Source organism: Dunckerocampus dactyliophorus, chromosome 2 (genome assembly GCF_027744805.1).
Source record: "Dunckerocampus dactyliophorus isolate RoL2022-P2 chromosome 2, RoL_Ddac_1.1, whole genome shotgun sequence".
NCBI lineage: Eukaryota > Metazoa > Chordata > Actinopteri > Syngnathiformes > Syngnathidae > Dunckerocampus > Dunckerocampus dactyliophorus.
The window spans coordinates 24305313-24331645 of NC_072820.1; the positions used below are offsets into that span (position 1 = coordinate 24305313).

The window sequence follows — 26333 nt, forward strand, 5'->3', positions numbered from 1 at the left end:
CTACCCCCCATCTGTTTCACATAAATTTTAATATTTTTTTTCACTTCCTGTATTCCAAATGTACTCTTTGCTAGTTTAAAATGCTTGGGAAAATGATAAGGTAATATGATAATATGATAAGGTAATATAAGGTAATATAGTGTGACATTGTAATTAATCATGATTAATTAATTAGAAAACCGTGATTAATCACACAAGGTCACAAGGTCAGATCTTCATCAGAATTTCTTCGTTCCATATGATGAAGGCGACACCTTGGAACTATGTGCAGGTCACTTCCTGACCTACGCCACGGTGGCAAAAGGAACATTTTAAATAAATAAACCAATTTCCTCATCGACTCATATGAACCCAGAGTTGCATGGGTGTACGAGGAACCATTCAACGCTGCTTTTATTGTATTTCTTTCTTTCTTTCATTAGTTTCTCTTCCATATTTCCACATATAACAGTTTATCAAAAGTTGTATAACACGCAGTGTGCATCCCATTTTTCTTCCAATAATCTACAACTTATGAATGCTTTTGCCAAGTTGTTTAAGCCCCTGCAGTTCCAACGGTTGATGACAATTTTTATGACGAAGCTGGGGTTTTACACCGCCCCCTACTTACATGCTTAGGTGTGCTTAAGCATGGAAAGCTTAGTTTGTTGAGATTCTACTGATATACGTCATTCGTGATACAATCATAACAGCAGGCTTGATAAGTACAGTGGAACCTCGCTTAGCGTACGCCCCGGTTAGTTTTTTGGTTTACATCGAAAATGTATGCCTTGGTTTGTGTACATTACCTGGTTAGCATACAATATCATTACACCGTGTTATTATTACACTGTGGAGGAAGCTCTGGGGCTTTGTTTGTTGGTTATTGGTATCATAGCTGTATAGTCTTTGCTAGTACCGTAAAACTACGGTATTTTGCTCTTCTTTTATGTCGCCCTCTCATTGAAATCTCATGTGTTTTGACCTTCATTAAGAAAAAAATTGAAGGACTGCAGGTGACACATGGTAGTGACCGGCAATACAAAAGCACAGTTATGCATGAGTCGCATGTGATGTGATTCTGAGGTGGTTGGACTTGAAGACAGAAAAGGCATCCCTGCCAAAAAACATAATTACAAACAATAGGATGGTTGTTAAACAACAGCACTGCAGATCTGCCGACATATATGCATTTTTCGTAAATGGCACATATTTAGACCCTTTGCGGTCAGGCACTTTGTTGCATTTCACCAGTTTCAGTTTGTCTTCATCTGACCTTCCTACATCTGGCATCATTGATTAAGTGTGATATGTTTTTCTGTTATGTCCAGGTACCGCCGCTTCCAGCGCTCTAATAGTGTAACAGCAGCTGTGCAAGTAAGTTACACTAATCACTCACTGTAGGTTTACTTTTAATTGTAATCAATTAAAACCAATGTCAAAAATGCGTCAAAATGCCCAAATGTGAATACAATAGCTCACCGCCATTCGAAACTGCAAATAATCGACACACCCATAATTAGCCTAAAAATGCCCACTTTTTTATTTTTTATATATTTATTTTTAAAAGTCAGGGTTAATTTGTGTTGTGTTTTTCTTTTTCTTATTTTCTTTTTTATTTATTTTATTTATTTTTTAAGGTGTATATTTAAAAAACACATTTAATCAAGTAAGCCTATTTTTGATAGCCTAAACCAAGGGTGTCCAAAGTGCGGCCCGAGCACCAAAATCAACCAACAACAGCAAAAATGGAAAAAACAGCAGCAATTCTACAAAAATCTAGTTTAAACATTAACAGAAAAAATGAAAATTGTAATTTTACAAGAATAACTTAATATTATGAGGAAAAATAACATATCTTTAGTAACATAAATTTTAAATATTAAAGAAAAAGGACATCTTTTTTTTAAGTCGTGATACGAGAAACAAACTAAGCAATCAATATGAAGTTTTGGTTGTGGAAAAATGTATCATTTTACGAGAATAAAGTCAAAATATTATGGGAAGTTAGTAATAACAATTAGGAGAAGAAAAGTTACAAAAAGAAAGTTTAAAAAACACCAGCAGCAGAAATGGGAAAAAGACAGCTGTAACTACACAAATAAAGTACAAATATTAAGAGAATAAAATCGTATCCCAACAAGAAAAATCTGAATTTGACCAGGGTAAACTCATAATATTATAAGGAAAAATGTGATGTGAAGGAGCAGTGGCTCTACTCTGTGGCTCCCAGATGACCGAGCTCCTCAACCTATCTTTTAGGATGAGTCCAGCCACCTTACGGCGAAAGAACATTCACGTAGATTATATAAGAAGAAAGTTGAAATATTTGGGAAATTAAAAAAAACAGCAGCAAAAATGGGGAAGAAAGACCAAATATCAAAGTTAATACTTTTCTCCTACATACTGTAACAAAGCTGAGATGCAGCATATCTACATGTGTTGGTTTGCATTAAAAAAAACTCTTTATTTACAATTTAAAACAAGAATCCTGACCCCACAGAGCAGCTACTGTATGTGTCCATGAAATACAAAAATGAGTCATGTCCTTTTAGAAAAGTATTATTAATTTTTTGTGTCCTTAATTTTGATTAAGGATTTTGATTTCATTGGCATCTTTGGCGTGCCAATATTTTTGTCCGTGCCTGCGTGGAATACAACCAAATCAGCCTAATTGATATAGCCATGGCCATAGACATGGGCATCTTTGACATGCCAATATTTTTGACCATGGCTGTAAACATGGACATTGTTTTTGTCATATCATAGTATCATTAAGATCAATCATAAACTTAACAGAATCATCCAGTTCTTCATGAAATGACAATTTCTTTCCCTCAACCAGGCGGACCTGGACATGCCAGACCTGCTTGATGCTCCTCTGGACTCTCCGGACACCGACGTAGAAGTCCTGTCGTCTGGTGCCCTATCTCGTCAATACTCCCGCGATGCCGCCGCCTCAACCGTCAGCATCCAGGGCTCAGGGAATCATTACCACGCCTGTGCCTCCGATGACTATGAGGATGTGGGCTTTGACCCATCCATCCTCCCTCCTCCAGACCCTTGGATTGATAGCGTCGGCGATGACCCACTTGATGTCAGCATCAACAGCTCGGCTATCTTAGAAGTAAGTGAGTTCTCATTATGGGACTGCAAGCACAGTGCAGCAGCCCATCCTATTATTCCTCATACTTCTTGTCTTTTGTTATTGTTATATCTTATTCTGCCACAACTAATGCAGGACAAGGTCTTGTTTGTCGGTAGTGTGCTATTTGTACAATGGAACATTTTCTGTCACTGTGGCGACGATATTGAAGAACAGACTTGAAATGTGGCCACTTGATTAGGAACCCAACACTCAGGCCATACCGTGCATATAACATGTTAACAACCTGCAAGGACACAATGCCGGGCCAGAGGTAAGCAACAGGCAGGCGCATTCATATTCTCTGCATAATTTTTCTACAGTAGTTTCTACAGTATTATCATGTAAGAACAAAAAGCAGATCATATCAATGCAAATCATATTTATGTACAAGTGAAAGCCCATTTTCAAAGCCAGAACAGCCATATCTATATTAATACAACAATTTTATGAGTCTGTCTAAATTATAGGTGTCCCTAAAGTCTGGCTACATAATATATTAACAGTGGTGTGAAAAAGTGTTTGCCCCCTTTCTGATTTCTTATTTGTTTGCATGTTTGTCACACTTAAATGTTTCAGATCATCAAACAAATTGGAATATTAGTCAATGTCAACACAAATGAAAACAAAATGCAGTTTTTAAATGAACCTTTTTATTATTCAAGGAGAAAAAAGGGTTTTTGAGCATGAACCGCCTTTTTAATGTCATGCAACAGCATCTCAATAGGATTCAGGTCAGGACTTTGACCACTCTAAAGCCTTCATTTTAGATGTTTTTCTTCAGCCATTCAGAGGTGGTTGCTGCTGCAGAAACCAAGTTGGTTTCAGCTTGGGGTCACAAACAGATGGCCAGACATTCTCCTTCAGGATTTTTTGGTTGACAGCAGAATTCATGGTTCCATTTATTACAGCAAGTATTCCAGCAAAACAGCCCAAGACGATCACACTACCACCACCATATTTTACTGTTGATAGGATGTTCTTTTTCTGAAATGCAGCGTTACTTTTACGCCAGATGTAATGGGACACACTCCTTCCAGAAAGTTAAACTTTTGTCTCGTCAGACCACAGAGTATTTTCCCAAAGGTCTTTGGGATCATGAAGATGTTTTCTGGCAAGCCTTAACATTCTTATTGTTTAGCAGTGGTTTTTGTCTTGGAACTCTACCATGGAGGCCGTTTTTGCCCATTGTCTTTCTGATTGGTGGAGTCATGAACACTGACCTTAACTGAGGCAAGTGAGGCCTGCAGTTCGTTGGATGTTGTTGTGGGGTCTTTTGTGACCTTTTGGATGAGTCGTCCATGCGCTCTTGGGGTCATTGTCGTATGCTAACCGGAGAATGGACACAAACCGAGGTAAAATTTGGGCGTAAATTTTCGACGTTAACTGAAAAACATGCTAACCAGGGTTCCACTATATATTATGTATGCAGTGAAAAAATAACAATAATAATAATAAATAGATAAGTGATTAGTATGCATAGATAAAAATATTAATACATTAACAACAACATACATTTAAATATTAAATACAAATTAAATACAAAACGGGCAGAATATAGCTGTGCAGTGATGACAGAAAAAAAAAGACAAAATAGCAACAGGCTTTATTTTAAATGTGTAGCAAAGCCTGCTTTTTTTTTTTTTTTTACCAAGCTGCCATCCATCTAGTGGTGGCCATGTACAAATATAAATTTTCCCACATTTTAATATATTTGCCTGAGTATTTAGACTGGCTGCACAGTGACTCACAGTCTGGAGATCTCTGTTAGCAGCTTCACCTGAACATTACTGATGGTTTTTCAGCATGGCGGTCTGTACTTGCAGCTTTCAAACACGCAGAAAAAAAACTGCCTTTTTTCTAGGTGGTGCAGAGGTCAGCCTGTCAGCGAGACGGACACTGGTTCCTGAAGCTGCTGCAAGCTGAGACCGAGCGCATGGAGGGCTGGTGTCACCAGATGGACATGGACCAACAACAGCATGACCTTCCTGAGGACAGTAAGTCTTTCAGTGGGACAGATGTTCACTTTACCTGTCGTTATTTACAGTATGTGGAATCACATACTTAGGAATTCCTAACCATTCCATTTACTGTCTTTGTATAATTCTTTCCCTCAATTTTTGGACGCTTGACTACTTCCACATTTCTCAACCGATTCAAACCATTCCAACGTCAAAATGTTCAGCTCATTTGGGACCCGATCGCTCCCTATTCACACATTCCAAACATTTACTGTAATTCAAAATTTTCAATTAAAACCATCCCAACATGAAAGCAGTCTTTTGGATTACCGTAATGACACGTGCATCACTGGAAAGTGCAGAGTCTTTAGTTTCAGAAAGAGTTGGAATTATTTTGATATGCACACATGATATGAATAAATGGTTCAAGAAATGAAATGAAGGGTATTTTTCCACATTTTTAAACAGATTCAACCCATTCCAACTTCCACGCGTTTAGCTCATTCAAGACGTTCATCTATTGTACACATCGAAAGTCCACATTTTCAACACACAAATTCCCGTTTTGATCTTAAGATTTCGTGCTACTTGCACATTTCTCGACACCAAAACATTCAGCTCAATAAAAAGTTTCAGGCTACCTAGTTTTTACATTTAAAAAATTCCCTCTTTTCCACATTGTCGGTGGAAAAACAACAGTAACAAGTAACAAAACCTACCTATAACGGAGAGAGGAAAAAGACGTAACATACAAAAAAACACTAAACAAGATTTAGCATGTAAGCAAGTAGCATGCAAACAATGGACAAGGCAGTAGGAGCACAGAATAGAGAACTCAGGTCAATGCAGGGAAACCATGGAGAATAATCTGGCATCTCCCTAGTGTGGACGCAGGGTTTATGAATGATGTTAATTGAAAAGTCTTGTTGCTCCACCACCAGCCACTAGACAGCATAAAAGCGGAAACAGGAATACAACAATAAGAAGCTTAAATCATTAAAAGTGTACTTATCTTGAATTGTTGTGATTGTGTACACGTGTTTGTGCTTGCGCTTGTAGTTCTCGGGAAGATGAGGAGTGCTGTTGGAAGTGCTCAGCTATTGATGTCAAAGAAGTTCCAGCAGTTCAGGGAGCTGTGTGAGGAGAACTTGGTGAGTGTGGCCCAGTTGTGAATGTGAACTGTAACTGTTATAAAATAAGTCCATAGAAAGACTAAAATAAATATTCTACAGTCACAACTCACAGCAAGAACAATGTTTTGACTTGTTCTGTATTAAATTAAATTACTTCTTTTTTGTAATTATTTTTCTCCCCACACCACCTCTTTGAGGCAAGGGCAGGAAGGAGGAGATGCTCAGCAACGTATTATTGACAATCTAAAGTTTAGTGGCTTTCAAACTGGTGGGTACCCTCCTCGTAGGTGTTTCAATGATATGCCCACAACACCTCCAGAGAGCTCATCAGCAGCACCTGGCGTCCCAGGTGTGTCCCTCTCTGCTTTCAACCCTTCTGTGGCCCTGATGTTACTTTGTGGCCCAGGACTAGCTTCCTCTGCTGCTCCTGAGAGGGGTTTGGCCTCGAATTCCCAGATCATTGAGCAGCCTGATGGTAGACTTGCCCACGAAGCCTCTGCAGCCGACTTACACGGGGCAAACCTTAGCTCTCCATCCTCGTTTTTCAGCATCGGTTGCCAGCTCAGTGTACTTTAGGGTCTTGTGTTTGAAGGCCTCCTCTACAGCATCCTTCCAGGGAACAGTGAGCTCAATGATGTAAACTCTGTGAAGTGTGGCGGACCAGAGCACAAGGTCTGGTCTGAGGTTTGTTGTGGCAATCTCAGACGGAAAACAGCCTTTGGTTCAGGTCTGCCACCGATTTCCAGTCGTGTGCACCTCAAGTTGGCTGATGCCCGATGTTGTGTGGACTTCAGCTGGTATTGCACCTTCTCTGATGAGCGCTCTTGCAGATGCTGAATGGAGTGGTGGAGGAGGCAAGGCATTGATCTTTGTGCGTCTGGTCTCCAAAATAGCTGCAAGGCACTCGAGGACATGGTTGTGTCACCAGGTGTCGCAGCCTTGTAACAGACTTGTCTTGCAGCCAACCAGAAGGTGTGTCAGGTTGGCTGGAGATGGACAGAGAGGGCATGTTGGATCTTCTCCACACCATTGGTTGAGGTTAGAGTGGGTCATCCACTGTCCTTACTTCGCTTGCGAGACAGCCTTTGCACATCTCGCTGCCTGCCCCTGCTGCCGCACCTCCTCGACAACCAGACGTTTTCACTGAGCTGGAGTTGCCCGCTTCCAGGTTGGCCTGCCCTCTCCAAGGCCAAGGCCACCTCTCCCTTGTTGCACAAGATGAACGAGGTCTCTGTGCCTGAGATCTGCCTTTGCCTGCTGAGTAGCTGCAGATGGGGTCCATTTCCTTCCGGTCACCAGAGTAAGAGCTGTTTGGGCTACACAAAGGTCACGGGACGTCGTCAATGTCATTTCCAACCGTACTTTGGAACATTGGAACTCCTCTGCAAGGCTGGACACAGTAAGTTCCAGGACACCTCTTCCATACAGCCCAATGTTGCTGAAGCATCTGAGGAGTCCCAGCCACTTTTTGGCAAATGAGCTGACCAACCTCTCCAGTTTTTCAGCTTTTGAGATTGGGGCCTCATAGATGGTAAGGGGCCACATCAGCCTGGGTAGCAGCCCATAAGTGTGTCTCAGACCAAATGGTTATGTTCTGTAGGGTTTTTATGCTGCCAAAATCTGGAACAGTCTTCCAGAAGACAATCCTGCGACAATCCTCAACTTTGGCAATGTTGAAATCCAGGCTGAAAACACTTGTGTAATTATTTTAGAATGATTTTGTTTTATGGAATGATAATATTACTAAATTATTTCATGAAGTCCCTTTATGAAGACCCTTCTTTTCTGTAAAGCACTTTGAATTAGCTTGTGTAGGAATTGTGCTCTATAAATAACCCTGCCTTGCCTTGCCTAATTAGTTCATAATTATTCATGTCATCTGAGGGGTGGGGCGCACCCCCCTAATGTAATGGTTGGGGAAACACTGTGTCTTGTATATTTTGAGTTGATTAAACCATGAATGAATATTATGTCAAGATGATAACAATAACTGAGCGAGCAAAAAGTGAGACGTTTCTCTGTCCTCATTATAGAACCCCAATGCCCACCCTCGTCCTGTCGCCTCCGACCTGGCTGGTTTTTGGGACATGCTTCAGTTGTCCATCGAGAACATTAGCCTCAAGTTTGATGAGCTTCACCAACTCAGAGCCAACAACTGGAGACCCCTTGACCCGCCTGAAAGAAAGGTAGCACTACACTGACATGATGAGCATTTACACATGTAAAAATCAATACAATACATTTCTTCCTTTACAAGGATTTTTTTCCATAGGTTTTTTTAAACACTGGATACTCAGGTAGCAAGGAAACTAAGAACATGTGACAAAACATAGCTAGCCAAAAGGGCCAGCTGGAGCAGAGCAATGAGGCTGGCAGGAAGACTAGGAAACAGAGGAAAGACTTTGCACATTAAGAATAAGAATACTTAAACCGTGCCTGTGTCTCAACTGGAATACTTCCATTAGTACACATTTATTAGGATATTGTGTACACTGTGTACTTAGTTCCTGAGGGGGCAAATGTATTTATTATTCCAAGACACGGTCCGTGATAAAAAGATATTGGGGGCGGAAGACTGCTGTCTCAGTTCTTGGCTTAATACAAAGTGAAGATGAAGAAAAACACTCCATCGTCTTCCTGCAGCAGCTGCTGGGTTAAAGAATTTAGGTGTGCCTTGTTCCCAAAAGTAAAGGAATCTGGGAAGGACTTTGAAAAATATATAACAGACGGGAGAACTGATACAAATAAAAGACGTAAATTGACATACAGTACAGTACGTCTTCCCAAGGGAGGACCTTTATATGAAAACATGACTTATTCACTACTTTAGTAGTTAATGATATGCTATCAACTATATACTGCAAATATTGGATTGCTCTTCAATCAGCCATTTCCACATTTCCATGTTATCATCTCACTGATGGTCCGACGCTCATCATCCACAATGTCTGCAAGCTGTTGGTGATCAGGTGATCAGACGCCATAACAGCATGGCTTTTTCTTTCCTGTTGTGTTTGTGGTCAACATGTGTGTAATTTGCCACAGTTTAAAGCAAAGTATGATTAAGGTATAAAAAGGTATATGCATATTTCTCAGTTATTTGAAATTTGACTGGCCTCGGACAGGCTGTTTTCCAGTAGCTTGTTGGTGGGCTATGAGTGACACAAAGCTGAAAGTACCTCAGTTAAAGGAAAACTGCACTTTTTTTGGAATTTTGCCCATCATCCACAATCCTTGTATGAGACAAGAACACACATCTTTCTCTTTTCTGTGTGTTCTAAAGTTTAAAAACAGATTTAAAAAAGACAGCCCATTACTGCACGTAATTGGATACAACTATGCCGCCTATAAAGACCACTATTAAAACACCTCCAAAAACCTCCAGCAAGGTTTATGGTTTAATATACATGCTGCGACCACGTAGATTGTAGCATGTAGCATTTATGATAACATGTAATACGTACAGTGTTCTGTCGTATTTATATCCTTTTCAGCATTACTGTAACTTCCTTCATGGGCGCATTGATTTCACATAGCAACATAAAAAACGAACGCTACACCCAGCATTAACTTTTTTTAACTCAAAAATAAAAACACAGCAGCACCTCCAATATGGAGCTCTACCCTTCAGTAGTGGCATGAGGCGTTGTCAGCGTGTCACATTATATGTAAATGGATTGTTGTTTGCGCTTTTTGGAGTTTTTTTTCATAAGGCTTTATAGGCGGAATGTGTTTCCCATTACGTGCTTTCTTAGCTCCGTCTTTTTATCTGTTTTTATATCTTTAGAACGCATAGAAAAGAGAAAGACGTGTGTTCATGTCTCACATAAGGGTTGTGGATGATGGGCAAAATTCCAAAAAAGTGCAATTTTCCTTTAACCCATAAGAAACCATGATAGCACTTTAAATGTGTTAAAATGTTTTGGAGTGGTTGTCATGTGACAGTCATGTGATGATGCCAGGATATGGCTTCCCCAAAATGGCACTGTGTCAGGTAAGCTAAAGCTTATTTTTTGCCATGAAAGCTCATTAAAAAATTGTAATGCTTTAATGGGGTGTTAAATATTGCAATTCACATCTTCTTACTATATTTCTTCAATTAATTCATAGAAAACAAGCTAGGAAAATACCACTATCAGGCTTTGAGCCAGACATACACTCCTGAACAAAATTGTAAGACCAGTTGAAAAATTGCAAGAATTTACATTTTGTGCTGCTGGATCTTAAGGGGGGTTAGCTTCAAAATGCAAAAAGAAGACATGGGAGTGAGACGAAACATTTTTTGAGTAAGCAATTTATTGCAAACAAGCATTAAAGAGAAATAGGCTGTTCGTTAACTGATCAAAAGTTTAAAACCGTAGCTCAAAAAACCCTGAAACCAGCCTGATATGCAAATGAAATGTTTAAAAAAGCATTCAGTAATGAGTATCTGCGCCATTCTTGTTAATCAAATGAAAAATTGGTGTGGGCATGCTTGACGGCAGTGTTTCCAGGAGGCTAGTGGGAATGTTGAAGAATGTTGAGGGTATCCACTGTCTGGAACTGATGTCCATTTTTGTAAACTTCCCTTGCCATCCAACCCCAAATGTTCTGAATTGGATTTAGATCAGGGGAACACACAGGATGGTCCAAAAGAGGGAGGTTATTCCCCTGGTAGAAGTCCTTTTGTCAGGTGGGATCTCCTTGCCATGCTAGTAACGTTGGAAGCCATCAGGACCATCAAGGTTAGATTTTTTCTCATCAGAGAATAAAACTTTCTTCCACCTTTCAGTGTCCCATGTTTGCTGCAAACGAGGACTTTGAAGACATTTTTTGTTCTTAAATGCCTTCTCTCATAGATGCTGTCTGATGTTTACTGGACTGCACTCGGCACCAGTAACAACCTTTATTTGGGCCGAGGATCGGACAGCCAATCGGATCTTCCGGCTCAGGGCCGGTGACATTTTTTTTTGGTCTACCACTTGACTTTTTTGTTCCATAACCCTCTGGATCTTTTAAGAAGTATGGCGTCCAATCAGCAGCTCAACAATCCAACTGAGCTGAGAGATTGACAGAGAAAGCTTTTCTTTGGCATCAAGGGATCATCATGGGATCAAGAGATCATGACAGAAAATGACATTGAATCCACATTTCTGCCAATATTCTCTTTTTTAAAGACTACTGTCTTAAACTGTTGATCAGCTGATGAGCAGCCTATTTCCTTTCATTTAAAATTTCCTTCAATGCTTGTTTGCAATCAGTTGTTTACACAAAGATGTTTTTGTCTCGCTCACATTGCTCCTTTCGAATTTTGGAGCTCTACTTAGAACCTCGTTAAGATCCAACAGTGCAAAATGTAAATTCTTGCAATTTTTCAACTGGTCTTAACATTTTGATAAAGAGTGTATGTTCTTTATTTAATGTCAAGTTCATTTGTGCTACACAAAAAAAGTGTCAAGCTAAGAATACATTTATCATGAACAAGTAACATATACTGTACCATGTACCAACTTTCACATCAATTTGTCGTATTTCACAATAAAACATCACATTTTGTACCTGGAATAAAATGTATTATCTCAGTTGCCCTACATCGCTAAGCTCGAGTTACACAGACGGTAGTCAGGGGAAAACTTTTAAATGTGCTCGAGAGTGTTATCTAACACCTCCCGCACTCATGGTGCAACCAAAAACAACACACAATGTAAGTGTACCCCACAGACTATACGGGTATCGAAATAGAGGTTTACACACTAATATTCATGCAAAACATTACTATTTTATACTAATGCATAACTGGGATGCCCACTCTCATGCATAAATATGACATGTTCTTTGAACCTCCAGAGATGTTTACGTGGATCTTCTATTCTCTGTACATTTTAAAATTAGTTAGTCATTGGTAAAATGGAGATGTAATTGTTATTGTTACATTATCAAGATATACTGATGATAAAATTTATCTTGGATAACCTTTGTTTTTTTCTTAATTGATGATTTCATCCTAGATATTTGAAAAATGGACACAAAAACCTACCCGGAATCATGGTTTTAGTGAATGTTTATGATATGATATGAAGTGTAATTGCATCCTATAAAATGATATGCAGTGGGAGTCATTACTGATGTGTTATTTGCAAAATACACACACAATCGATAGTACAGACCAAGTACAAGAACTTTGGAAATCCAGTAATGATTGTTATCTTTCATGTCCTTCGCCATTATGTGCATTAATTAACGTGGGAAGCGCCTTGAATGTCTTCTGTTTTGCAAGATGCTAGGCTATAGTTATTGCCAAATGACTCCCTGTAAATAAAAGTATGTATTGAAGTATTTAAGTATGTATTGATATGTAAAAATCATGTGGTGTCCAATCATCGTAACTGTTATCATTGACATCTATTTTGGTGAGTGCAAGGATTTATTTGCCACAATTTTTTATGAACTTAACATTGTGAAGTTATCTTACTACATGTTTTTTTTTATGACGTGGCGATGATTGGACACTGCACAAAATAAGCAAGTTTTGAGTGTGCCTCAACTTGAAATGTGATGCTGTGTAAAAGATATTGGACGACAAATCATTGGTGGCTACAACATAAAGATACATGTGCATGTTAGTAGTCATTAAAAAACACACAGCACCTATTTTCTATGTGTCCTTAAAGGGATAGTTCGAATTTTTTGGCATGAAGTTGTATGACATCCATATTAGCAGTGTAGTACATCAACAGAGACTTACCCCCCAACTTGGTCATAACAACATAGTTCTGCTTAGTTGCTGGGTCATTTAAGTAAAGAGTCTGGCTTCTCAAAACAATATGCGTTCAAAAGAGTAATACATTAGCATAAAAAAATGCTTACTCGAAAAAATCAGACCTCACAAATCGCTCTGCGTTATATTTGTCTCCCGCCGTATCCGTGCACACTGTCGCCTCTGCATTCTTGTGTATGTGATGAAGACGCTCGCATCTTCTTTCGCTGTGGAACACACACGTAAACACGACAGCTGCGGCAGAAGAAGATGTGAGTATCTTTTTGAAGAGGCATTTTGGTGATGCAAATGTATTACTCTTTTGAACGCATATTGTTTTGACAAGCCAAACTCTTTACTTAAATGACGCAACTAAGCGGAACTATGTTCCCCGTCACTGAAATCTGAGCAGAGCTGGACTCATGGAACCAAGTGGGGGGTAAGTCGCTGTTGATGTACTACACTGCTGATGGGGATGTCATACATTTTCATGTGATAAAAATCCAAACTATCCCTTCAATGACATCATTGCTTCTCACTAATCTTTGTGTGTCTCTGCATCATGACTGTTGACTCCGATGCTCTCCTCATTTGCTCTCATAGCCTTTTTTTTCTTTCTTGTGCTTCTTTGTGTCGACAGTGAAGAGCCATCAGCATCCATCACCACAAGAAACACCAAAAGGCCTTAACCTTTCTGGGCCTCCGTTGATCCATCATGTCTGTCTTTCCTTTCATGTGTCCTCCCTTCCTTCCTTCCTGCCACCTGCCTCACTGTGTGTGTTATGAGTGTCAAGGTTAATAAGTATTTGGCTAATGTTTGGCAATGCATTTTACAGCATAAAACAATATCAGGGTTCACAATTTGATGATACAGTTAGACGTTTACCTTGCGAGGCAAAATTTGGGAATAATTCCAAACTGCAGACATATTGAACTGATACCGGTATGAATCGATATCTCATTTTTATGCCAATATCATCTGTTAATATCGGTCAGACGATATTATCGGGCAGATTAAATCATTTTTGAAAAAAAAATATTTTCAGTATGTAATATAAATACAATATATTTAAATTATGTTAAATTACGTAGAAGAAAATATGATTATGATATTTTGTATTTATGTTCTATATATTAAATAAACACTCTTTCAAATCTTAGAATTTCATAATTGTATAATACATGTATATGCATTTTTGCTGATATCTCCAGACTTTTAGGGCAGGGGTGTCCAAAGTGCGGCCCCCAGCTTTTTTTTTATTGGCTCATGTCACATTCTAAAAGTCAAATTTAACAAGAAAACTAAAAAAAGAAAACAACGTGCAGAAATTTTACAACAATAAAGTCAAAATATGAAGAGAAAAATGTAGTCTAACAAGACAAATTAATCATTTTATGAAAATAACGTAATATTAGAAGGAAAAATAACATAATTTTAGTGCATAAAGTTAAATATCAAAGAAACTACACAAAATAAATAATATAATTTTAAATAATAATAACAATGTAAATCTTTGAAAATTTGGTTGGGGAAAAGTTAGAATATTATAATTAAGTCATAATATTATGAGAATAACATTTAGAAGGAAAAAGTTTAAATATTTAGAAAATAAAAAACAGAAATGTAAAAAAAAACAGCTGTACTTTAACAAAAATAAAGTCAAACTATTAAGTGAAAGAAGTTGTAAATTTGCAATTTTACGAGAATAAACTTTTATGAGGACAAATAACGTCCTTTTAGTAACGTAGAGTCGAAATATTAAAGAAAAATTGTGTTATTTTTATGTATTTTTTTCATAATATTATATGAGAAACAAAACAAAATAAAGTTGGAGTTTTTGGAAAATTAGGTTGAGTTACGTTTTCACCTACCGTGCGATCACCTCTGTGCTTTAAAGCAGAGGTTCTCAGGGCCCACTACCACCCCTCAGTGACAAGAGCCGACCCAAATTGCGCAAATTTTTAACTCATCTTAAATTTAAAGGGCAAGTTTGCAACGGTTATGCGACGGCATACAGGAACAAGATCACGAAAGACCAACCATGTCATGCGGTACACATCACTTTTTAACTTCTTTAACGCACACAATATGTGAAAGTGGTCCTGCACAAATAATATATCTTGTACATAATTAATTCATTTAATTTTCTGAATATGTAGAGGGCCAATAAAAACCAAGCTGTGAGCCCACTTTGGACACCCATATTGCAGTTTGGATAGCATCGCTGTCTTCATTTCTACAAGTTCTGTTGAAATAACATCTGCTTTGGCTCTTGTGGTTATGATGCTCCTCAAAGGCATACTCAATAATTGCTTGTGAGTCTGCAATACTTTTGTGACTACTACCACAACTACTATTTTGCTAACACTATCATGTCAAGGCTGCAAACGTTTATAGAGTGGATGAATTGGAGTCTGTCTAGAAATGTCTGTCTTTTTTCCTGAAATGTGCTTCCCTCCCCTCCCTACCACCCTCTCCCACCAGGAGAGACGGCTCCCACCTCCTGTACCCAAAAAGCCACCCAAGGCCCCACACCATCACCCCCCTCTGGCCAGAGACCGCTCGCTGGAGAGTTCAGAGAAACAGCGGCAGGAAGCTAGGAAGCGTCTGATGGCGGCCAAGAGAGCTGCTTCTGTGCGACAAAACTCTGCCACCGAGAGCGCAGACAGCATTGAGATCTACATCCCTGAGGCCCAGACCCGGCTGTGAGAACATGATCATAGTACAGTACATTATACGCAACTAATACATGTTACCTATGTTAAGTATACAGGCAGCAGGCTAAGAATGCCACCGCTCTGATGAAGCCATGAGAGAAATGCTCGATGGGGCACTGCACAACTTTTGTCATGATGGATGGTCATTAAAGTAGTTTAGTTCTGCTCAATTAGGGGGTTTAGTACCAACACTGGGCCTCATTCAGCAATAACCTTGGGACATTCATTGCTTTCCTAACTCCAACACTCAACAGCAAACGTGGGCACATATGAGTTCCAACATACCCTTTGTTTGTAAATATTTATTTTATTTTATTAATTGTTTTTATTAAGTGAAAATTATTATTTATATTATTTTATGAATGTGACTTGCTCCTCTCCAGCTGGTGCTGCATGCTGTCAAAAAAAACAAAACAAAAAAACGCTGTCTTTTCCTCTCTATGGAAGGACGGCAGTGATAAGCACCTTCTAGCTCACGAACGCCCCCACCCCTCAGGATGACGTGAGTACTGCAGTGCCTCCGGTATGAAATTTTATATATTTTATTGTGGGATTAGCAAGAATAATGATGTCCCACTTACACTGAAGACATTGCACAGCCTGTAGAAAGTCATGGTGTAAGAAGTCATGGTTTCTGCAACATTGTTTTATTGGTGACATGCTGACAAACAGAAACTGGCAGTCACCATCTTCCAATTTAGTGCACTTACTGAGTGCACTCAGATGGTTGGCAGGGCTTGTGGGGGCCTCATCTTACTTTCTGCCTGTTATTTCATCAGGAATTGTGCAATTTCAGGGATTTGACTTAATAAAATGTTCAAAAAAATTGGAATCATGAGGAAAACACATTTATAATGCAGTTCAATGGACAAATATTAATATAGATTTTATGTTATCATTATTCCTCTAAACTGCTACTCCCCTGACCGTACGTCACTGCTCACAGCTGTTATTCACTTGCCAGCTTGCTCATGGAGATGTGACGTTCACGAAGAAGTCAAATCGTTTGAACGCCTCATTTAAGTCGACGATGAGAACATATTCGCAGATATAAGAATATTGGGGAAAAAAATGAGCCGTACTGATACACAACTAGGAATCGGTTCTCCTTGTTTACTTTAAAGAGCCGTTTCAAAGACTTGACCCGCTTGTGAACATCTCACCTCTAAGCCACACAAAAAATGGATTCAACAATGGCGAGTTGGAGCAGTCTGTGGAGTTAAAAGTGTCATTTTGAGGATGTACACTAAACAAAAATATAAATGCAACACTTTTGTTTTGGCTCCTGTTTTTCATGAGCTGAACTCAAAGATCTAAAACTTCTTCTAGGTTCATCTCTCTCAAATATTGTTCCCAAACCTGTCTAAATCTTTTAGTGAGCATTCATCATTCATGATTCATAATCTCTCCACCGCACTGTACAGAGATACTGTGACGAGAGCCTGAGGCCCACTGTTGTGTCATTTATCCACATGCATCGCCTCATGTTGCAGCATGATAATGCACAGCCCCGTGTTGCAATGATCTCTACACAATTCCTGGAAGCTCGAAAACATCCCAGTGCTTGCATGGCTAGCGTACTCACCCGACATGTCACCCACTGAGCATGTTTGTGAACATTATTTGAGATATGTGGGTCTTTTGTGTACTTAGAAAAAGTTGTAGATTTTTCAGTTCACCTATTTTTGTTGAGTGTAAGTACAGCCATCCCATGTGATGCTACTCAGCCAATCTGTAAATCTGTTCTGTAAATTTCAATTTAAGTTGAATACCCCTGTCTTAGGGTGAGTCCAGCCACCCTGTGAAGGAAACTCATTTCGGCCGCTTGTATTCGGTCACTACCGAAAGCTGGTGACAATAGGTGAGGGTACGAACGGAGATGGACCACTAAATGGAGAGCTTTGCGTTCTGGCTCAGCTCTCTTTTCACCACGAGGGTCCAGTACAGCGACCGCATACTGTTGATGCCGCGCCTGATCTGACTGCCTATATCACGCTACATCCTTCCCTCAACCCCAAGATACTTGAACTCCTCCATCTGAGGCAAGGCCTCACTATGTTGGCTATGTGAACCACTACACTACTATTGGTGTCATACTTTTAAATACTTAAATACTATTCTACAACATGGCTTTAGAATCACAGGGAACCACACTAACACGACTAAAATCATATTGTTTTTGTGTGTTTGTATTAAAACATACAGCACATTGGTGATGAATCGGGGTGTTACGGTCCACCATCATCATGGTTTGGTACGTACCTTGGTTTTAAGGTCACGGTTTGGTTATGAATGAATCTTTTTTTTGTAGTAAAGTACGTGTATATTGACTGAAAGGACAAGTGTTCCTAAACATGAGACTTTAAGCTTTTCAAGCTCTGGCCATGAATCCTAAGTCCAAAGACTGGACTGCACTTGGCATGGAGGAACACGGTACACCCCTATATCAAACCCGAAGGTTTTGTAACAAAACATGTGCACCCCTAGTGGTGATGAATGGCTTTGTTCCTCTTGAAAAGTGCCTAGAAAGGACAACAAACACATGTTATTGGTGAATAAGGCTCATTGTTGCTGCTCTCTATTGGAATAAGATTATCTGAATAAGATTATCTACCAGTATTATCTCTTATATACAATATTTCCATTCATATATCTACTTTTAATTGTAGTCATCGAGTCAATTACATGCACCTAATAACCTAAAGCAGGCGTTTTCAGTGTGGGACAATGAGCCTCCTGTCAGAGAACATAAAACAGCTTGAACCCTCTCATAATCCATGCCCTCTAACTTGTCATTGTTATGGTCTACCAACTCATTTGTTTGAATCATATATGTTGCATTGTTATACCATATTCATGCATATATTTTGGGCTATCTATAATCATATTTCTGCGATTGGCTGGCGACCAGTCTAGGGTGTACCCCGCCTCTCGCCCAAGGTCAGCTGGGATAGGCCCCAGTATCCTCGCGACCCAAGTGAGGATAAGCGGCATAGAAGATGGATGGATGGATATAACTGTATTTAAAAATTAAAGACAAACATCAAATGTTCCCTACCAAGCTAAAAAAGTATCACACGGGTCTGACACTGTGCAACACGGGTAACACACCATTTTGAATAGTCTTATTTTGTTATCACCCCATTAATTTTGGGATGTGGAACATTTTTACGTTTTTTCAGACACAGATCAGTGACATTTTATACTAATGGCTACGCTCCTGATCAAAATTTTAAGACCAGTTGAAAAATTGCAATAATTTACCTTTTGCGCTGTTGGATCTTAAGGAGGTTCTAAGTAGAGCTTTAAAATGCAAAAAGAAGACATGGGAGTGAGACAAAACATTTTTTGAGTAAGTAATTTATTGCAAACAAGCATTAAAGAGAAATAGGCTGTTCATTAACTGAAACTGAGTTTAAAATTGTAGCTCAAAAAACCCTGAAACAAGCCTGATATGCAAATGAAATGTTTAAAAAAGCATTCAGTAATGAGTATCTGCACCATTCTTGTTAATCACCTGAAAAATTGTTTTGGGCATGCTTGATGCCAGTGTTTCCAGAAGGCTAGTGGGAATGTTGCTCCAGGTGGTGAAGATGGCTTCACGGAGGGCATCCACTGTCTGGAACTGATGTCCTTTTTTGTAAACCTCCCTTTCCATCCATCCCCAAATGTTCTCAGCTGGATTTAGATCAGGGGAAGACACAGGATGGTCCAAAAGAATGAGCTTTTTTTTGTCTGGAAGAAGTCCTTTGTCAGGCGGGAATTGTGAGCTGCAGCGTTGTCCTGTTGAAATAGCATTACCACACAGGCGATGGCCTTCCCCTGCAACATCTCCACATAGCCAGCTGCCGTTTGACGTCCCCGCACAACCCAAAGCTCCTTTGTTCCGTTGAAGGAAAGAACACCCCAGATCGTCCCGCGTCTTGACGGACAGCCAATCTGATCTCAATCTGACATTTTTGGGGTCAACCTCTTGACTTTTTGTTCCATAGCCCTAAGGATCTTTGAAGAGGTTTAAAATGACTGTCTTACTACGTCCAACCTCAGCAGCAATGACGAGCGGCCTTGCTTATACAGCTCAACAATCTGACCGACTGTGTTCAAAGAGAGAAAGCTTTTTTGCCATCAAGAGATCATGACAGTGTGAATACCTGACAGAAAATGACATTGAACCCACATTTTTGCCAAGATTTTGGCTTTTAAATGTCGTGGTCTTAAACTTTTGATGAGCTGATGAACAGCCCTGTTTAACTTTAGTTCTTCTGTACAATAAATTGCTTAGTCAAATTTGTCTTTTTTTTGTCTCACTCCCATTTCTTCTTTTTGCATTTTGAAGCTCTTCGTAAAACATCCTTAAGATCCAACAGTGCAATTCTTGCTTTTTAAACTGGTCTTAAAATTTTTATTATGAGTGTATAGGCAACACCCCACTCTACATTTCAAATCTTATTAAAATAGTTTTATGAATTAAATGAAAACTGTTGTTTTGTGGATGACAATTGTAAGGATGCGAAGACAGAAGCAATTCCTGACAAACATAGCGTGCAGTAGAACCTCAGTCAGCGTACGCCCTAGTTAGCCAGTTTTTTCCATAAAATTTTTGCCTCGATTTGCGTGCATTTTCCAGTTAGCGTACAATATGGCAATCTTCTTGTGTTATTAATACTTTATTAATTGTTTTTATTAATTTGTTATTAATATTTTATCACAAAACATCCTTGTTACCATCCTTTGCTAACAACCGGACCGGGAGGTCAGCGATATCGCTAGTTTTTGATGTCATCAGCGGTTGACTCTCAAATATGTTAACACAAAACACGTTTTTATAGTTGTAAAATTATAGTTTTACATGCATAAAACAATTGTAAATGAATATAAATGACAAATGGAAGGGATAAATAAACATCTAATGTTACTTTTACCTTCATTGAAGACCTCCAAAAGACACGGTGTTGCCTCGAGATCAACACCCTTCTTTTCAACAACACCTTTGTGTTTTGCTATGAGGAGGAAAGTGTTGTCGCTGCCACATCGTGTCTTTGGGAACAGTCATGTCAAGATTCACGAATTCAATGATGGTAAAAGTAACCTTCAATGTTCATTTATCCCTTTCAGTCATCATTTATATGCATTTCCAATAGTTTTCTGCAGGTAAATCTATCATTGTGAAACTATAAAAAGGTGTTTTGTGTGTTCTGGAACAGATTATTTGGATTTACATAATTTCCAATGGAAATGGATTTGGTTAGAGTACATTTTGGTTAGAGTCGGACTTTCTAGAGCAATTTAATTACGCTAACCAAGGTTCCACTATATAAAATAACAGCTACATCAAAAACGGTTGAGGTGAAACAAAGAGGCAAGCAGGAAGACAAAATAAAAAAAATGTACTACTCAAAAATTGCAAAAAGCATGAACGTGTGTACTTCAGAATAAGGAAAGATACTGGGGACGGACAAGGAAAACAGTTCTTCCAGTTGTTGGAAGTGTAAAATGAAGTACAATCCGTTGTCTTCCTGCTTAAAGGGATAGTTGGGATTTTTTGACATGAAGTTGTATGACATCCCCATCAACACTGTCGTCTGTCAACAGCAACTCACCCCCCACTTGGTCCCCTAAGTCCAGTTCTGGTCAGATTTCAGTGATGAAGAACGTAGTTCCAGGTAGTCAATGGGGTTTCACAAGTAAGGAGTTTGGCTTCTCAAAACAATATGCGTTCAAAAGAGTGATACATTTGCATCACAAACATGCCTACTCGAAAAAATCTGACCTCACAAGTCGCTCTGCGTTGTCCACCGTCGTATCGGTGCACACTGTCACCTCTGCATTCTTGTATATGTGATGCGTCTTCGTGACGTACCCAAGAATGGAGAGGCGACAGTGCGCAGGGATACGGCGGGAGACAAATCAAACACCGAGCGATTTGTGAGGTCAGATTTTTCCGAGAAGGCATTTTTGTGATGTAAATGTATCACTCTTTTGAACGCATACTGTTGACAAGCCAAACTCTTTACTTGTGAAACCCCAGCGACTACCTGGAACTACGTTCTTCCTCACCGAACTCCGACCAGAACTGGACTCAGGAGACCAAGTGGGGGGTGAGTCTATGTTGATGGACTACACTGGTGATGGGGATGTCATACAACTTCATGTCAAAAAATCCCAATTATCCCTTTAAAAGCACTGCTAATAGCCGAGTGACTGACGGTGTGCCTCGTTGTGCCTCAGGAAACACAAAAAGAACAGAGGTAAAGGAATCAATGCAAAATAAAAGGGAGAATGAAAACACGCAACATAACCCACATATTTTTCTGGTGTTGGGTATGCGTAGAAAGAAGTTAGAAATGCAAAGGAAACAGTCATGACATGCGCACGGTTTGGTTTATTCAAGTATAGGTGAAGACTCGCAGTTCCTATATCAAACAGCCTCTGACTTAATTACCTTGAAAATGACCATATTTACCAGATATGCTGTACAGTATGTTGTCTGTTAAACAAGTATCAAAAAGACGAGTTGTCTGTTGATCTTGAATCTTGAATCTTGAATCTCTTGAATCTTGAGATTTATATCAGAGAAAATGTTTCTCTCTCTCTCTGTGTGTGCCAGGTGCTCTTAAAGAGTTTATTTTATAACCTTTTCGTGGAGCGATAGATAGAGATTGCAAAATCTAAAAGTAACCAATGTATCCAACGCAGCAGTGCAAGTTTTGTCACTGAAGACATCACGAAAACTGCTCAATCGCGTCCTTACTTTTCATGGTAGTCCATTAAGGGGAGTCATCACACAACTGTCCAGCAGCTAAGAATTATGATATTTAGGCATTAAGACATTTTGATTGAAATGATTTATTGTTTCTTTCCAAACAGGCCTTGAAAAAGAGGGTTGGTCTTACATTGAGGGTCAGTAGGGTTTATCAGAACTGAATTCTATGGTGATGTGAACGCCTTTCAGACTTTTTTAGAGTTCCCAATCCATTGTAATTCCATCATTCCTGCAGCATCGCTCAAAAAACCCCCAAACTCCTTGAGGCCAGGGTGATTTTCTGATCTGTAATGATGTCATTCATTTCACAGACAAAACTGCCATTTCTCAGAGCCGATCTATTAGATACTAGACACTCTTGTGATGATGTGTTAATGTTCATTTTATTGAAAGTACACTGTATTTTGTCCAAATCTTTTTTTTTTTTTCTGAGGAGGGTAGGGAGTGTAAACTTTGTACAGCATCTAATTACCTCTGTGTTGAAACGACAATGACATTGAGCCATATTCATGTGAAATAACCCTATGAAAAGAAAAAGGGGCCGTGTACATATACAGTACAGCATACACGATATATGTACATATCGTTTTATCCGTTCCAGTAGCAAGTTATGTTTGAGGAAAGCAGGAACAACGTGGTAGGATGGAATCTTTTTTCAGTATACTTTAAAGCAACAGAAAAGTGGTATTCCAGACAGATCCGAGAATTGGAATAATCCGCTAAAAATAGACTGTGCCTATTTTACAGGAAGGAGTTGCCATTATCTTATAAGTAACGTGAAAGTGATTTGGAGTGTTCCATACAGCATTCAAGAACTGCCACTAAATGTATTGTTTTTTATGTACTTGTTTTAGTTTTTTCAAGAATTGTACATCTTTCCGTTTCTTTTTAATGACATCACATTTGAGAGAAATGTGATGAATATTGCTGCAGAAAGCCCTTAATTAATCTGTGATATTTCCGTTCCTCAGGAAGAGATGTAGGATGTGATCTCACAGACAGTTCCTCAAACTCTGTGTGTGTGTGTGTGTGTGCGTGTGTGTGGGCGCGTGTGCGTGCGTGCGTGTGTCATCAAGTGCGTTTGCTGCCCATTTGTATATAGATCAATATGTTATGTGTATGTGAATGGTATTTCTATAAAGTGCTTCCTGAGTCACTTGTTTTCTATGTGCGGCCTTTCTTGGTAGGTCGAGTAGCCCCGCCCTCATTCTGTACTCCAAGCAGCCTGGTGTTTGTACATAATCATAATATTCAATACGCATGCAGACACAATATGACTACTTAGTATTTATATCTAAGTTCAAACATGTATTGCTTTATTCATGCTGTTCTTTATTTATTTATTGATTTGTTTAGTGATTCCTGACCTTATGTTATATTGTAAAGAGATGAATATATGTCCATAACAATAATAAAGTGATCTATATATTTTTGTTGGTTGATTGAGCTATTTACCAACAATTGTTGTCGTTATAATACACATTATAAGAACATGTTAGTGATGGGAAACCCAATTACTTTTACTGACTCCAGTTCTTATGACTCACTCACTAAAGTGAAACGGGTAGTGAGTCACTCGCAGACACTCGTACATGAGCAACACGTTCAGCAGCCAAGCTGTAGATACTCGGCGAGCACCTGTGCGTCAGTAAAACTTGACTTTGTGTCTAGCACCTCTGGGTGTGAGTCAGTGAAACTCAAGTCTTTGTCGAGTACCCGTGAGCCAGGGAAACTCTAGTCTTCGTTGAGCGCCCATGAGTCGGTGAAACTGAAGTCTTTGTTGAGCACCTGTGAGTTTGTGAAATTCGAGCATCTGAGAGTCAGTGAAACTCGTGTCTTTGGTGAGCACCCGCAACCCATTGAAACAAGTCTTTGTCAAGCACCCACGGGTCAGTGAAACTGGAGACTTTGTTGAGGACCCAAGAGTCAGTGAAACTCAAGACATCTTCTTTTCATTTCAAATGTAACAATAATACTACAAAATAAAAGACTCTCCATCAAGATCATTTCTAACACAACAGTAGTACTGAAAGCAAAAGCGTCACAAAGAATTTGTTTGAAAAGGAGCAGGAAGAAGCAAATGCATATGGTGTGTAAACATATGTACATAATGCTTAATATTAATTCATAAAACAATATACAATGTACAGCTATATAATGCATAATTACATCCTCACATGATCATAAGAGCAGACTGAATTCATCCAAAGATGAATTACACCATCAATACATTCATGTTTCCTCCTCATTTTTACTGTATATCTATCAAAATATATTTTTGGGATATTTATTTTTGCTAATAAATTGTATATAAAACAGGCTTCATTTTCTTTATTTTCATTAGTGTCAACATTCCAATTGTTCTGGCATCGTCTTTTTGCTCTTCTTCAGATGTTTGCTTTTTTGTTGTTGTTGTTGTTTGGACTGTTGTTGTTGGGCTGTATATTTTAAAGCGTTTTATTGTGGGCCAATAAAAAGTGAGCTGCGGGTCACAAATGGCAATTTAGCGCCCCCAAACGCCCAGAACCGATACTGCGCAAAGCTCAGCATCATACTTGACTCTGCACTGCCCTCCAGTGGTTCAGACAAACACAACAAGGAGCTCTTTTGTAAGCGAAGTTGATGCTAATAATATTTTTTTTTCACCTATAACACAAAGCTGAGAAGCATTTTTTTCTTGAAATATAATATAACTTTTAGCATATCTACATGCTTTACAAAATATCAAAGTGTCCCTAGCGTCCCTTTCATTTTTCTGGATGTTTGGGATAAGTTTGGACACAACCGTGTTCTAATGTTTGCATTTCGGGGATTTCACACGACTGTGGTGTAAAAATTGTCTTGAAAATGCAGACAAACATTTCTTTCAAGTTGCTCCAACAGGACGCTGAGAAACCTTTGTTAATCTTCTCCAATCCTCCCAGTAGTCATCAACAGCCCGCGGGCAGAGCTGGACTCTCTCCAGTCTCCTCATATTAGCCTGGCGTTTAGTCTCCATCCATCAGATTAACGCCCAAATCAATTAGAGTCTGCAACAGATGAGTCAATTACCACCACCGCTGCCCTCAAACACACAAACACACACACACACACGCACACGCACACGCACACACACAGACCAAAAGCGAGCTCCCTCCTCCCCCTCCTCCTCTTCAGGAGGATTTGGAGGATTATCATGAGGAGTTCAGTACTGTGGCATTTATACTTATCATACTGAAGGGGATGTCCTGGTATATTATATATATATAAATACTACATACAGTATATACTAAATAATGACTGGTTGCATAGCTTGTAAATACAATACAGTCGATTTTGTAAAAAAAAAAAAAAAATTATCATTAAACTTGTATTTTATTATTATTTTTTATGAAATACATTTTTTCTCCAAAAATATGATTTTTTTTCTGCAGAGAATGCACGTCATTCACAATATGTGGGTAATAATGTATAAATACGTGATAGTACATAGTAGCTCATGTACGAGTTATGCTTCACCGTTTTTTCATCAAATAACTAAACATACGAAAAGTATGCAAATTTGTGATCCACTGGACACTTACACAAACTACAACCGCATTATTACAACCAGGTGGGTAGGGATCAGGTCCTGAAACTTTTTAGAGGTGCTGGAGAGAGGAAAAGCTCTGGCCCTGATGGTAATGGGGGTCGTAGCCTCAAAAATTGTGTGGACCGGTTGGCAGACATTTTCAAGTTGTCTCTCCATCTTCAAAGGGTTCCTTGTGTGTGGAAGGATTCTGTTATTGTCCCTGCGCCAAAAACGAACTGCTCTAAGGCTCTTAATGATTATAGACCTGTGAAAATTGTGAAGGGGGAGCTTTTGAATGCTGTTCAGGCAAATCTGGATCTATTCCAGTTTGCTTTTTGGCCTGGCAGA

At 39.1% G+C, this 26333-nt stretch overlaps 1 protein-coding gene across 5 annotated transcripts in view; it reads left to right on the top strand.

Annotated features, from left to right (window-relative positions):
- LOC129174095 (disks large-associated protein 1-like) overlaps nucleotides 1–21283 on the top strand; it is an 89824-nt gene extending 68541 nt beyond the window's left edge. For 3 of the 5 annotated variants that reach the window (XM_054765702.1, XM_054765719.1, XM_054765735.1), the window contains exons 10-15: nucleotides 1311–1356; nucleotides 2825–3106; nucleotides 4989–5121; nucleotides 6145–6236; nucleotides 8252–8404; nucleotides 15440–21283. In XM_054765702.1, coding sequence (XP_054621677.1) covers nucleotides 1311–1356; nucleotides 2825–3106; nucleotides 4989–5121; nucleotides 6145–6236; nucleotides 8252–8404; nucleotides 15440–15664 — 931 coding nt within the window. In that variant the 3' untranslated portion in view covers nucleotides 15665–21283. Of the gene's footprint in view, nucleotides 1–1310; nucleotides 1357–2824; nucleotides 3107–4988; nucleotides 5122–6144; nucleotides 6237–8251; nucleotides 8405–10823; nucleotides 10943–11056; nucleotides 12305–13594 lie in introns of those variants that run through there. The other 2 variants (XM_054765710.1, XM_054765727.1) reach the window with 2 other exon arrangements.
- Nucleotides 21284–26333: the final 5050 nt, after the last annotated feature.